At 45.5% G+C, this 15696-nt stretch overlaps 1 protein-coding gene and 1 non-coding gene across 2 annotated transcripts; one reads left to right on the top strand and one right to left on the bottom strand.

The window, feature by feature from the left end:
* Nucleotides 1-1078: 1078 nt before the first annotated feature.
* Nucleotides 1079-15642, bottom strand: Snrpd3 (small nuclear ribonucleoprotein D3 polypeptide). Its single transcript, XM_005070757.4, has 4 exons — nucleotides 15507-15642; nucleotides 14347-14493; nucleotides 3627-3819; nucleotides 1079-1300 (listed from the first exon to the last, which is right to left on the bottom strand). The coding sequence occupies exons 2-4, from the start codon at nucleotides 14470-14472 to the stop codon at nucleotides 1239-1241; spliced, it is 381 nt and encodes a 126-aa protein (XP_005070814.1). The 5' UTR covers nucleotides 14473-14493; nucleotides 15507-15642; the 3' UTR covers nucleotides 1079-1238.
* On the top strand, nucleotides 9371-9479 carry LOC121134402. Its single transcript, XR_005871475.1, has one exon. It is a non-coding gene; the product is annotated as a U6 spliceosomal RNA (small nuclear RNA).
* Nucleotides 15643-15696: the final 54 nt, after the last annotated feature.

The following is a 15696-nucleotide window of genomic DNA, read 5'->3' on the forward strand; positions in this document are numbered from 1 at the left end:
GGCCTACATAGAGAACCTGTTTCAACTGCCCCTTCCACCACCACCCCTTTTTCTGCAACCCACAGCCATGGCTGAGGGCAGAAAGCATTGCTGCTGGTGTGTACAGATGTTAATATTTCACCACATAAGCAGCTAGTGACTATGCTCATCCATGATGGCTTCCTGGGTGGAGTTTGCCTGCTTATGCTGCAAGCTTCTGCTTGATTCCAATCCTGAGGAGACAGCCAATGTAAGTCACGTTGGTGGAGGTAACAAATCAATGTTTTAAGCTGACACGAAATTCACTCAAAAGGAAAATTATAAGAGTGTTGGTTGCAGCTGTGTGGTAAAGGAATATGGCCAAATAAATAGGCAATAAATAAATAATCTTAGGCCAAGGGTCTCAAAGAGGATTGCAAATTTAAGATGTGAATAAGCAAAACAAAAAACAAAAACAAAACAAACAAACAAACAAACAAAAAAAAAAAAAACAGAGGGACTGACCCTTCCTCTTGAGGGCTCTGCTGTAGCTCATTCCAGAACGAACCTTTGGCAACACTTTCTTTCCAATAGTTGAATGATTCAGGCTGTTTTCCCAACCTGTGTTTGTGGCAAATACTTATCCTCCCTTGCTAATAATTAATGTGCTAGCCAATGCTGAGACACTAACTACACTGTGTGGAGCCAGTAGAGCAGTCACAGACAGGGACCCCCGGGAGCTTCTGGATTACTTTTTAGTGTCAGAAGACTGTGCTCAAATGCTGAGGGGCTAGGGTAACGAGTGCTCATCAGGCCTGAGACATCTTCACAGGTCAGGTTGATGGAGCTCCACAAAGGCTGACTAAGAAAAGTGCCACGCCGAGTGCACATGTCAAAGCTAACGCAGCTACTGGAGATTCCCTGAGTTAGCCTTTTCCCGGCTCAACTAGAAACTGGCTGGCACAACACCTGAACTCTTATCAATAACTGCTATTTGAAAAGTACTGGCATTCTCCCGGCACATGTCCATGGGTGTCAGATTTTAAACTGCTGCCAAAGCAAACTACAAAATGAACACAGTTCTTATTTCCTTAAAAACAAAAGAAAACAAACCCTCACATAAACAAACCACAAAACAACCAATTTTATTAAGTTTAACAGTTTCTCTGATACAAAGAGAAATATCAAAAGAAAAGCTACGACATATGCACATGTAGCTTTCCTCCAATCTACGATAACCTAAGAAAAAAAAAGGACAAAGTTTTCTTCCACAGAGAAAATTATCTTCGCTTTTGGAAGATGTTTCCACGGCCCATTCCACGCCCTCTTCCTCTTGCAGCCACTGAAAGGAAGAAGAGGAGAGGTCAGAGTGTTTGGGAGTGCTCATGACAAGCTGGGCATCAGCTCTGGAAGGGACCTGAAAGGCACCTAGACCAGCATTACCCCAAATCACTGCCTGTCACAGGGACGGGGAAAAGGAGTGTAAGCTGGCACCGATGCCCGGTTATCAGAGTGGTAGGCAGTGCTGACAGTAGTCTGAGTACAACAGGAAAGATGCTGACCTATGACAAACCAATATGCCATCTAGATGCATTCAATTTACTTTGTATGGTGTAAGGGAAGGGAAGGGAGGGAGGGTGCGCGCACGCGCATGTGTGTGTACATAGAAGACGGGAAAACCTCAAGTATTGTTCCTCATGAATCATTCATTACTTTGTTCTTGAGACAAGGTCTGTCACTGGCCTGGGGCTTGCCAAGAAGTCTAGACTGGCTGGCTAGGGTGTCCAGGGACCCATCTTGGTCTTGTCAATGCTGGGATTACAAGCAGGTGCTACCATGAATGGACTGAACTCAGGTATTCATACTGTGTGGCAAGTTCTTTACCCACTGAGCTACACCACCCTGCCCTCAATTCACTTCTGAAACTCTCCAACACATATACTAAGTGGGTAAGGGGGTTTATTATTCCTTGGGTTTTTTGGCATGAAAGAAATGCTTAATAACAAAACAAAATAACAATACCCATTAAAAGGCACAAGTCTCCCAGTCCGTGACCTACGTGCCCAGGAACATGGAGCAGTCCCGAGGGAGGAGTCTGATGGGAACCCATGCACCTGCTGATGGGGACCAGAGCCAGGGGCTGGGAAAGGCACAGGTGGCTCAGCAGCAGGCAGTGGCCGGGGAAAACCTACTGGTGAAGCGCACAGCAATGACTGGCACTGACGGACAGCTAGGATCACTAGGACAGCAAGAGCAGCCCTCTTGGGGGCAAAGGGAAAATTTTCTCTCATACTTGTTTTTATTTATTCATGTCTGTGTGTACTGTGTGCAGGCAGAGGTCAGAGGACAACTTCTGTCAGGCTTACGTGACAACCACCTTTACCACCAAGCCATCGCTGGTCCCAAGATTTTATCAGCTTTTTTAGAAGTCTTAAAACAAAAGAAAACAAACAAACCAAAAAATAAAACCGCTCTATCTTTAAACATAGAAGCCACCTCACATATAAAACATGCAATAAATAACACAACAGAACTCTTCAGGGACCTAAATATAAACTATAATTGGGCGCCTCTAAGAGCAGCTAAGCAGTCACTGGGGGGCCAGTGTGGTTACACTGCTGGTTTGTCTCAAAGGAGGGCTTTAATGTCAAATTTAAGAAAATGGAAACACAGGATGGCAAGTAAAGGTGCTTGCTGCAGATCGTGCTGATGTAAGTTCAATCCCCAGAACCCCATGTAGAAGGAAGAGGTGATTCTGACAAGCTGTCCCCTTCCCCACAAACAAGTTCATTCATGCAGCTTTAAAAATTAACAAAAAGCCAGGCGTTGGTGGCACACGCCTTTAATCCCTGCACCCGGGAGGCGAAGGCAGAGGCAGTCGGATCTCTGTGAGTTCGAGACCTGCCTGGTCTATAGGACAGTCAAGGCTACACATCTTGAGTGGCCCTGCCCCAGCTGCACACTGTCAGGAGGTGAGAAACAGAGAAAGTGGATGGTTAGCTGAGGGACTCCAGTGAAACAGCAAGGGCCGCCATGCCAAGTAGCCTGAGAAGCTTACTGGCTCATCAACACAGACTGGAGTGGGGCTGTTTGGTTTGTTGTCCCCTTTCTATCGCTGGTGAATGGGTGTGGTGTGTGTGTGTGTGTGTCACGTACAGTTCTAAGGTCCCGTTCTGTGTCACGTGACAATTCACATCCTCCCTAGACTAGAGCACGCTGCTTAGCCCTCTTGGATGAATTTCTGAGAAAGAAGGGCCTTCACTATAAGACCATCTCACTTAAGACAGGGTTCTCTCTGCCTGCCTCTCCAGGGCATTAATGTGTAGTTCAGGCTGGCCTCTGCCTCAGCCTCTTTCTTAGTGCTGCGATTATAGGTATGGGCCACCAACCTTGCTCAAGGAATCTGCATCGTTTTTTTCCCCCAAGGAGATTTGGGATTTTACTAAACTCCGTGATAGGATCAAGTAAGGCAGGAAAGGTCCAACAGGGAAAACCCTCCAGTACCAAGGATTTCTCCAGCTTGGGGGTAGTCAGGACAGGGCATAGCAGCAGTATGAATGTGAAGACCTGTACGGTCAGCATTACCCGTCCCCATGCAACAACAGGGCCTTTCCCTAAAAGAAACAGGGTAAGCAGGAGACTCTGGAGCCTGCTCCCAAAGCACCTACCTTGGGCCTTCAGGATAGCAGCTTTTCCTCGGCCAGCCCCCGAACCTTGATTCTTATTTTTCATACTCTTTAGCATGGGTGCATTTTTCAGCATGTCAGGCAAAATCAGAAATCGGATCTTGCTGCCACGTATGTACACCTGTTCCAGCTGTGCCACCCGGCCATCTCTGTAGGTGACTGTGATGTTGGACATCTGGAAGGGAATCACCAACTGATTTGCAAGGGTCACAGCACTGAAGTACACAAAGCCTGGGAGCCTTAACTGGAGTAAGTTCAGAAATACAAAAGCCTGACGCCAGCATAAAAAAGCTAGGCAAGGGGCTGGAGAAATGGCTCAGCATTTAAGAGCACTAAGTGCTCCTCTAGAGGACCTGGGTTCAATTCCCGGCATCCACATAGTGGCTCACAATTGTCTGCTATTCCAGTTGCAGGGGACCCATGGCACCAGGGGCAAATGTGGCGCGCGCACACACGCACATGCGCAGGCAAAAATACCCATACACATAAGATAGAATAAATCTAAAAAATAAAAAAGCCAGACAAGGGGCTGGAGAGATGGCTCAGAGGTTAAGAGCACTGGCTGCTCTTCCAGGGGTCCTGAGTTCAATTCCCAGCAACCACATGGTGGCTCACAACCATCTACAATTCAATCTGGTGCCCTCTTCTGGCATGTAGGTAGAACACTGTATATGTAATAAATAAATCTTAAAAAAAAAAAAAAAGCCAGACAAAACTGGAGCAATGGTTGGGAATTCCTGTGCACATCAGGGACTGTGCATTTCACAGAAATGCCAGAGGTAGTTGAGCTCTCCCACGTTTACAGATTACAGTCAAACAGCTGATATGCAGGGGGACACCAGGCTGAACTACTGAGCTCAATGCAGAGTCCAGCTTGCACTGCCTCCTGGAAACCTGTGAATGACAGGGGCAGTCTTTCTAACGTCATGTCCAAACTGTAGCTTCCTGTGGAACTGCTGGCACTTCAATATGCACTGGATACAGTTAAGACTCTTAGTGTACATTCGGGCGGCAGATGACTGCGGACTGAGAAGGGAATGTTGCGGCGCCTGCTCCCAGCACTCGCACAAGGAGAGGAAGCCGTGGGCAGCAGGGCTGAAGCAGCACACCTATCTGCGCAGTGCTAGGGGAGTCAGACTGGGAGTCACTCACGTTTGTGGATGGAGAGATGGCTAGCACTGTGCCAACACGAGTAGGTGTACGGTGAAGAGAAGGAGGAGCCTCCATGAACCCAGTCAGGGACCCATGAGAACAGGAAACCACACAAAGTGCCTGTACCAATTTCAATAGGTGTCCCTATCACAATTACTTGTTGCTGTCCTCTGGGCAGAAGAGGACTACATTTTATCTAGACTGGGTGAACCCCACATTGCAAAGATGTGCCATCTCCCAGATTTTTAAAAATTTCTCCATGTATATGCTGTACACTGAACTTAGCTCTCTACCTGTTTCCCCTTTCTCCCCCCCCGTTGGTCCCCCTTATCCCCAAAACAACTTAACTTCTTTCATTTGCCTCCTGACAATTTTCCATTTACATATATGATTTTAAGTGACTACAAAATTTAGGACCTGCAAATGAGAGAAAAACTTGTCTTTCTAAGACTGGGTCAATTTGCTTACTGATCATCTTCAGCTGCATCATCGCCCAGGACTCTAAATGTTCTGTCTTCCTCCCTTGTTTGTTCTAAATGGACAGGTGGTCTCTACTTGAATACCAACAGTGAAAACCAAAACCTATCAATGCTCTGAGGCCAACCCTACTTTATCTGAGCAACAGGAGTGGCTTCTAGGATTTCAAACCACTGTTCCTGTTCTATGTTCGAGGGCAAGAAGGTCCTGTCTTCCACCAACCAGCTGCAGGCTTCCTATTGCCATTTCCTTAAAATCACATAGTTCACTGGACAAGTACCAGAACTTCCGTTACCACAAATAAGCAGTTATGATTAGCTTACTCAGTCAAAGAAACTAGACTCCACACAACCTCCTCAATTCCAGACATACTTGTGACTCTGTAGGAGACACTGGAGTGGCCTGAGGATGAGAGCTAAGCTTTGCCATCTTACACAGGTGTAACCCTTGAGCACATCTTCAGAATTCTCTGAGCCCAGTTCCCTCCTTCCCTGCTAGAGGACTCCACACAAGCCACATTTGCTGAGCATGGGTATGGACGGCAAGCAGATGACTGGCCACACCACGAAACCCTATGGGAGAAGCACAACCTGCCAGAGGCAGGCAGAGCTGTCCCTGAAGGTCCACCTTTACTCACTCTATCCTCCTGCACAAAGTCACACTGCCCTCAAGTGCCAAGGGCAATACACCACCTTCCTGGCACTGTTAAAAATCAAATTAAACAAGGCAAAGTATGTCTAAATGTTGTCTAAACTACCTAGGGCATAACAAACCCAGTAATGTCTATCTGAGCTGTAATATCTATTTTGCTGATGTACAATTGTTAAGCCTAATCTCCTTCCCTACTACTCAGCATCTCCTCACTGTGCCTTGAGAATCTCCATGAGGCTGTCACACAGATCCAACAAGACTTAAACCAGGCGCTTCTACTAATGTCCTAAGATAGGTTTTCAATGTCACCTGACAAGTATTTCAACACTGAAACAGTTAGTGTTCTAATGCATTTCCTACCCTGCTATTAAACAAATGGCAACACGGTCCCAAGCAAAGCCCCGTGTGTGCATCATAAATCCAAAGGCATCTCTCAAACACTAGGTGTATCTCAATTGCATGTAAAATACTTAAGACAGGGTTAAAGATTTACTTTACTCAAGTGTAGTATGTGGGTGACTGCATAAGCTAGGGGCAGTGGGGTTAAGATCCCGAGTGCTAGGACCCCAACACTGGCCCTCTGGAAAGCAGCAAGGGTTCTTAGCTGCTGAGTCATCTCTCCAGGCACAAGCACATAAGTTTTCCTGAAAGTCAGGCAGGAACATAAACAGCCACAATGAATAACATAGACTAGATATTCACTGAAATGACACCTGTGGACCAAGATGGAGAATGTGTGATACGGGATTGTGAAGTAATATGGTATTTTGTTCATGGCCTCATAGATCCTTTTTTAAGACCGTCCACAAAAGCCAGAATTCCTCTTCCCTCAGGTTGGTAGAGAAACAAATTTTCATCTGTCTTTTTGTTCTGGAGTTGTCTCTACCCCTGGCTTTCATTTTAGAAACAGCAATGCCTGGGCTAGAGACATAGTTCAACGGTAGATCCCTTGCCTACCATGTTCCATTGCTAGTACTAAGGGAAGCAGAAGTCCTGTCTACAGACTTAGCCTGTTAGCATAAGTTGTGTTGTTGTTGTCCAAATTACGTTTTTACATGGCTATCCATATTTTAGCCCTGTCTATTCACTTAAATTTCCATAAAATCTGAAGGCACATGCTTCAGCGAACTTCCAGACAGCAAGTTCTTGGAGGGTGGTCCATCATGAAGAGGCACGGAAATGGAGTCCCTGTCCCTAGGCCTTGCTTGATGCATCTGTATCCTTTGTTCTACCTCCAACAAGAAACTTGCAAATGCTTTCCGCTGAAATCTGAGAGCTGCTTAAACAAAGGTTGGTCAAACCTAAGGGAGAGGTAGTAGGAACATCAACTTTTACCCGGGGTCAGAAGCACAGTTCAGTTGAAACAAACTGGGGCTTTCAGTGCCACCTAAAGAGAGGACAGTCTTGAGGACTGAGACCTCAATCCGTGATACCAGTGTTTTCTCCCTGTAGCATCAGAACTGAGCTAATGAGGGACCATCCAACTGGTCAACCGTGCAAAACTGACTTCTTTCAGTAGGGAGGCTTTCTCACATCCATTATCAAAGTGATCCCTGTTTTGAGAGCACAGGGGACACCAAGTCTCAGAGGTGGCTCTTCTTTTTCTGTACGGCCACAACTGCCAGGACTGCTGACATGCTAACTGTGCACACACTCGAGGCTGACTGTACACACCCATGCTGGATATTCAACTCACTGCCACTGATTTCAAGTGATTCACCGCTCTATCTTTGTTCTTAGGAAACACATGCACAAATGTCACAGGGCAAAGAAGCACAGAAAACACAACTCACTTGAAAATAGTTCCTATAGCCTAAACACTGCTTTCTTCCCCCAAGCTAAAGAGCATACACAGCCAGGGATGGTGATGTTTGTCTGTCATCCCAGTGACTGGGAAGCAAGATGATTCCAAGTTTCAGGCTGGCCTGGGCCACACAGTGAAACTGTCTCAAAAACCACAACGCACTGAGAAATCTCTAACTCCTGGTGTCAGTTTGCTTTTTCAATCTGACCCAATCCTGGATAAGTTTCTTATAGGCTGTAATTTTGTAGGATAATAATTCCATGCATATCATTTATCTATGGAGGGGGCTTGCCACAGCCAAGTAGACAGAAGAGTGCCCTCATGGTCCCTAAAGCACCATTTTAGTTTCTGTAGAACCTACCTACTCTACCACGTTTTTCCACTCAAATTTCTAAGAATTTTATTTCTTAATGCATGATGAAATAGATTCGACTAGTATTCTCTTCTTAAATTATATTTACTGCCATTATGATGATAAACCAAATACATACTCATCATTTTCTTATTTTAAAAAAGATATATTTATTATATATACAGTGTCCTGCCTGTAGGTATGCTTGCATACCAGAAAAGGGAACCCCATCTCATTACAAATGTTGTGAGCCACCATATGGTTGCTGGGAATTGAACTCAGGGCCTCTGGAAGAGCAACCAGTGTTCTAAGCCTCTGAGCTAAGAGCTGGAGGTAGAGTTACTGTATCAAAAGACTGACTGGCAGACCAAGTCACTTCCAGGAAGAACATGCTAACTGGCCAGGCCCTTTCAGCAGCCTTACTACCTTTGTTTTCAGTGGTAGATTATTAGTGCCGTCTATACATGATAATCAGCATATTAGCAATAAAGTCATTACTTTTGTATGTTAAATGTCTATACACACACACCTTTCCTCTAAAGCATCCATTTTATAACATATTCACTTTTAACTGGGCAAGTGTCAATGACATGTATCTTAGGGTTTCCATTGCTGTAAAGAGACACCATGACCACAGCAACTTTTACAAGGAAAACATTTTTAATAATTTATTTTTATGTACATTGGTGTTTTGCCTGCATTTATATCTGTGTGAAGGTGTTGGATTCCCTGAAACAGGAGGTACAGACAGTTGTGAGGTGCCATGTGGGTACTGGGAATTGAACCCGGGTCCTCTCTCCAGTCCCACAAAGAAAACATTTAATCTGGGTGGCTCGTTTACAGTCTCAGAGGTTTAGTCCATTATCATCATGGTGGGGAGCATGGCGCACGCAGGCAGACGTGGTAAGGGAGAAGTAGTTCTGAGTCCTACAACGTGCAGGCAATGCGATGTTGACTGAGACACTGGGTATCAGTGCATAGGAAACCTCAAAGCCCGCCCCCACAGTGGCACACTTCCTCCAATAAAGCCATATTGACTCCAAAAGAAACCACACCTTCTAGCAGTGCTGCTCCCTACAAGATAATTGGGACCAATTACATTCAAATCACCATATTGGTAAAAATAATATATATGTATTACTGTAACATTCCATCCTAAAAAAAACTATACAATGTCTTTGGTATTAGCATCCTGGAATATGGTTTAGAAAAGATCACACAGTAAAAATTATGAAGCTGGTCATCGTAGTACACACTTGTAATCATAAAATCCCTGGGAGGAGTGCTCGCTTCAGCAGCACATATACTAAAAAAAAAAAAAATTGGAACGATACAGAGAAGATTAGCATGGCCCCTGCGCAAGGATGACACGCAAATTCGTGAAGCGTTCCATATTTAAAAAAAAAAATCCCTGGGAGGAGATAGGAAAGTCAGTACAGTTAAGGACAGACTTAGGTTTGAAGAGATGAAAAAATAAAAACACTCCCATCCCACAAACAAACAAGCAAAAGGCTGAGAAATGTCTCAGCACTTAACAGAGAACAGAGTTCAGGAGATTCAAAAACATCACCTTAAAGCTTTTGGTTTTTCTTTCCCTTTTAAATTATTGCATTTCTTTGTGTATATATGTGCACATATGTTCGCATGCTACAGGTATGTGTGTTATGGTCAGAATCAGTTCTCTCCCTCTCCATACTTTCAAACGACACAAACATAATACAACAAACTGTTAAAACAATTAAATTCTGGGTGTGTGGTTCAGTGGGATAGTACTTCCTTAGCAGTGTCAAGGCTCTGAGGATCCTAAAAGAGGGTTTTCACACAGTGATACTGGTAGAACATCATTTGTTTAAAAAAGGGATATGTTGCCGGGCGGTGGTGGCGCGCACCTTTAATCCCAGCACTCGGGAGGCAGAGGCAGGCAGATCTCTGTGAGTTCGAGGCTGGGCTGGACCAACAGCCTCCAAAACAATACAGAGAAACCCTGTCTTGTAAAAACCAAAAAAAAAAAGGATATGTCTACTCATTTGTTTAACGTATATGCATGCGTGTGCAGGTGCCCTCAGAGGCCAGAAGAGGACATCAGATCCCCTGGAACTGGAGTTACAGATGTTGTAAAGATGCCATGTGGGTCCTGAGAATTGAACCCACGTCTTCTTAAAGAGCAACCAGTGTTCCCAATCTTTGAGCCATCTCTCCAGCATCTAAGAACATCATCTAATAGGATCTCCTAAATCTGAATGCCAGAAAACCTGTATCTCATATATCTAAAAAAGATTTCCTTCTGCTCTGCCTCACACATGAATGCACCTTTACTAAAAGCACAGGAATTCAGATTTACAGTCTAAGTACCAGATACCTGTGTTTCTAATCAAGCTCAGCTACACCATGGCCCATTTCCTTACTTTGAAACTACCATATAAAGAGATAGGGGCATAGCTGAGTAGGGAGAACACTAGATGAATACTATCACTAGCATTGCAAAAAGAATATCCTACTACATAATTTTTCTAAGCTATATCTATTTAAACACACAGGTTAAAGAAGTCTGTCTATGCCAATACATATAGGGTAGTGTAACACAAATAAAAACCCAGAGACAGATATTGGGATTCAAGCTGAAGGTCAGGAAAACAAAGCAGTCAGCCACTAGCTCTTACCTCTACATCAGACTGAAATGGGTGATCCTGTCTCCATGAATTCTAAAGAGTACAATGCTCTTTCCCTGTCTGGAAACTAAATCTCACATGAAACCCTGTGCTGCCTTTTATATCTTCCTAATCAAAGATGTGAGCTCTGTTATTCTTTTTGGCTGATTCACTCTCCTGTAGCCCAGGGTGGTCTTGGACTCACAGAGATCCATCTACCTCTGTCTCCTGAGTCCTGGGATTAAAGGTGTGCACCACCACTGCTTGGCTCTATGGCTGTGGCTAGCTTTGCATTCTGATCCCCAGTGGCTTTATTAGATCATAAATAATTATCACCACAGGGAAAGAAGTGGCTATGATGGAATCCTCTCAGGTCCCAAATCTGTCAGGTTTTTGTTGTCACTTTGAGACATGGAGTCACAAAGTCCAGGCTTGCGGTGAATTTGTGGTGATTCCCCTGCCTCAGTTTTCCTGAATGCTGGGATTGTAGCTGTGTACTACCCTGCCTGGCTCTGCCTCAAGCTTAGAAACAGAAAATACTATGTAGAGAAGGTGTTTGGAGGATGCCCTCATTTCTAAAGGACTGGGGACCAGAAAGGAGACAGCAAGGGCACCTGCAGGAGCCATCACAATCCCAGAGATACACGAGTGAAATGTTCAGTGTCCACCCTGCTGGGGTTTGCTCTACACAACCTACTCATCTTTATGCAATGTGCTTAGGCTCTGGTCAACCTAATGAAGACTCATCATTTGACATGGGCAGTACTATGGGCTAAATTGTGTCCCTGCAAAAATTAGGACACGATGAAGTCCTAATTCCCAGTACCCCAGTTTACATACATACTCTACAAGTCAATCAAAGTGAGCGTTTATCTGTTATCACCGATTCTGGAGGGAACGGAGGCCAAGGGAGGTAGCAAAGCTCACACACAAGAAAGACACTGCTCCAAGTTGTAACCTGATAATGTACCAACATCTGTGACGTTGCATCATGTGGGCTGCACTTCTGAAAATACCATAATCTAGTTAGACAAATTCATGTTACAGTTGGGCTGTTTGAGGCCCATCTCAGTAAGTTGTTTAAATAAAGCAGCATAATAAATACATTAATAGCCGGGTGTTGGTGGCACACGTCTTTAATCCCAGCACTTGGGAGGCAGAGGCAGGCAGATCTCTGTGAGTTCGAGGCCAGCCTGGTCTACAGAGTGAGTTCCAGGACAGCCTCCAAAACAATACAGAGAAACCCTGTCTCGGGGAAAATAAATAAATAAACAAATAAATAAATGCATTAATAGTCACCATCCAAAATCTTTCATTCTACTCCCAAAACTAAATCCCCTAAAACAAATATGTCTTTTTTGTTTTGTTTCGTTTATCAAAACAGGGTTTCTCTGTGATCTCCCCTGGAACTCAGAGATCCACATGCCTCTGCCTCCCGAGTGCCAGGATTAAAGGCGTGCACCACTATGCTCAGCCTTCAGCTTCCTTTCTTGTCACAGAAACAACTGCCTAGGAGTGGCATAGCCCGTAATAAGCTGGGCTCTTACACATCAATCATTAGTCAAGTAAATGCCCCACAGACTTGCCTACATGACAATCTGATGGAGGCACTTCCACATGAGGTTCCCTTTTCTTAGATGACTCTCACTCCACACCAGTTTAAATGAAAAGTGTCCTCCATAGTTGCAGGCATTTGCACACTTGGCCCCTAAGTGTTGATGGGGTGTTCTGGGGGTGGGATTAGGGGATACAGCCTTGCTGAAGGAAAATGTCGCTAGGGACAGGCTTTGAGATCAACACCCTCCAACACTTCCAGGTAGCTCTCATTGCTTCAAGCTTTCTATTGAAGATGTAAGCACTCAGCTTCCTGCTATTACCATTTCTCCCCTCCATGATGGGCTCATTCCTCTGTAACTGCAAGCCCAAATAAACTCCTGATGATGTGTTATCACAGCCACAGAAAATAACGAATACAAACCCTAAAAAGCAATAGTCAGGCCACCTGACCCACAGGTATGACCCTAAGTAAGGCACTTTACACCTCCAACCTTTACTTTTCTCAAGTGGAATACAGTAACAGGCACCATATATTCTAAGTTATTGTGCGCAAAGCACTGAGCTGGCCACTGCAAACACACAAGCCAGCTGAACTCTCTGTAACAACTCCAAGGTACTTGTATTAGACCTGGAGCAGTAAGAGACATTACCTTTCACCCACTTCAAGATTCAACAGGCTGGGAGACGTGTATGGAGCTGCCACTCTGTGGGTCCACCACAGCACTCACTCTAAGGTAGCCCCCCTCACAGGGGCCAGTGACTGACCACAGCAGAAACATCAGGGCTAATCTGTTCCTGCCTCCTGTTACTGGTCTTAGATGAACCTTCCTTAGCATCAAGCTGCAGTCTGGGGCTCTTTCTGCTCCATCTGCCTTCCTTTCCCTGGAGTGAAAACACCCCTGCTATGATGGTTCATATCACCAACTTAGTGGATTCAGAATTACTGAAGGGACAAGCAAGTCTAGTCGTCTGCTTCCTAACTTCGAGAGACTGTATCCTCAAACTGTGAGTCAAAATAAACCCAGCTTCCTTAAGTTGCTCTTGCCAGAAATTTGATCACAGCAACAAGAATGGTAATTAACTATGTACTCCTGCTCTCTCACTGTTATCCTTCCCTGCCACTTCCCCAGTAAGCCTTGTGTGTGTTTAATCGTCTTGACATTTATAGCAGAGGATCCAAATAACTCCACCTTCACTTTATAGAGAGAACAGTGATTAAGACACTCAGGTCTGCCGGGCGGTGGTGGCGCACGCCTTTAATCCCAGCACTTGGGAGGCAGAGGCAGGCGGATCTCTGTGAGTTCGAGGCCGGGCTGGACCGATAGCCTCTGAAACAATACAGAGAAACCCTGTCTCGTAAAACCAAAAAGACACTCAGGTCATCATTATGGTTCGACTCAAACTTCTGACTCCAAACTCAAGTTCTTATATATATTTTTTGGTTTTTTGAGACAGGGTTTCTCTGTACTGTTTTGGAGGCTGTCCTGGAACTCTCTCTGTAGACCAGACTGGTCTTGAACTCACAGAGATCCGCCTGCCTCTGCCTCCAGAGTGCTTGGATTAAAGGTGTGTGCCACCAACGCCCGGCCTAAGCTCAAGTTCTTAACTAAAAACAAAAAAACCAGAAACACATGCCAAAACTTGGTAATTATATCAGATGAGACTTTCTGAAAGAAAAAAAGCCCACATAACACATGAGCTTTAGAGTCTGTAAATTATACACTGTGCTGGACACTGGCTCTTGAGTCACTTCTTCCAAGCAGGAGAGAACAAATATACCTTGCTGCTTTAGACTCAGGGCCTCGAACTCTTGATTCTTGGTCATCTACCTCAGCCTCCCAAGTGCTGGGGTACGGCCGGATGATATGATTATCAGGCCTTCAGATGATTTTTCTGTCTCAAGACTAAGTCTGCGCTGACATACAAACAATCTCAGGGACTGTAAGAGTGCCTGGCATGTATTAAGCATTTGGTAAATAACTCAATCGTCAAGACCCCCAAGCACCATTTTATTCCCCAGGATAGAAGCCACAGCTCCTTCCTGGGTGCAAAGCAGGATACCTGGCAGTTCATGTTGTCCTCAGCCTCGATGAGTTTCCCTCGGTACACCTCGCCAGTGTTGGTCTCACATGTCACAATGTGGCCCTCAGCCTCGTGCAAGACTTTAATCGGCACGCCGATAGACATCTTGGCAGGAGTCTTCCTGTGCTACAGTCAATGAGAGAGACAACAGTTGCCTTTCAGAGCTTAAGAAAGAAGGACTGGCATGCCACACGCTTTGCAAATATGTCAGAGCTGCGTTTTCTGGGGAAGGAGGGCAAGCCGGACAGAAGAAGCCAGTGGGAATGAAGCATGCCTCCTGTCTGTTCCCAAACACATTATAGTCCCCGACAGAACTATGATATGGCCCTCAAATGTAATCACTGCTTACAAGGAGCTTTTCAAATACAATACAAATTAAAAAGTCCCCCTGTCACACTAGTAATATTCCAAGTGCTCAGCAAACACATTTGATTAAAAGCTACAGTACCTCACAGCAGATATAGACCCAGATAAAATCTCAAGGCGCTCACAAAGCGATACATGCTACAGGCAGGAAACGCTCATAGGAGAACAATCAGGGCAAACGCTCGATGTAGTCTCCGTAAAAGACGGGAGGCTACGCACAGGGCTTTTATAACTCTGATAAGCATTACCACCTATGTTCACGAGGAGACTGTAAGGATGCTAAACGCAGTCTCTCTTGGTGAGGAACCAGGGCTTCCAACTTAAGGAGTGTGGCTTTTAAGCTGAAAACGGTGGGGAAACACCAAAGGCTCAATTAAAAAAAAAACGACAACAACACGCAGCAGCATCTACAGAACGGATCGAACACAGGCCTTCTGCAGCAGAGCAACTTGTTAGAACTCCTGCAGCAGCGTGGGAAAGCGCGAGAGGACCAGAGTGGCGGTAGGGATGCAAAGGACGTTGAAAATGACGATACGGAGGGGAAGGTGGTAAATTCCTAAGAAATGACTGCTTGCAGGCTTCGAAAATCGGTGGCCCGGAAAGGCACAGAACGTGCAGACTAGGCGTAAATTAAGAACTAACTGTTCCAAGCGCTCGCGAGACGGCGTCTGGATCAGCCCGGGCTTCCTGCCCTCCATTGATGCCCCGCTGAGCTCCTCCGCAGGGCCCCTTCCTGCCCCTGCCCCTCTAGGGAAGCCTCGGCCCCCTCTTACCGGTTCGCCGCAGACTCCTTTTCGGTTCTGGCACAAACGTTAGAAGGCGAAGGCGTGAGGCGAGGGAATGGCGGGCTCCGGGTACCCAGAATACCACGCGCTCCCAGAATGCCGCGCGCAGCGCTCCTCCTTTTCCTTTCCCCGGCGGCGAGAGCACGCTTACGTATGCTTCCTCCTTACTCCGCCGGCT

This window comes from Mesocricetus auratus, unplaced genomic scaffold, assembly GCF_017639785.1.
Source record: "Mesocricetus auratus isolate SY011 unplaced genomic scaffold, BCM_Maur_2.0 Super-Scaffold_100027, whole genome shotgun sequence".
Classification (NCBI taxonomy): Eukaryota; Metazoa; Chordata; class Mammalia; order Rodentia; family Cricetidae; genus Mesocricetus; species Mesocricetus auratus.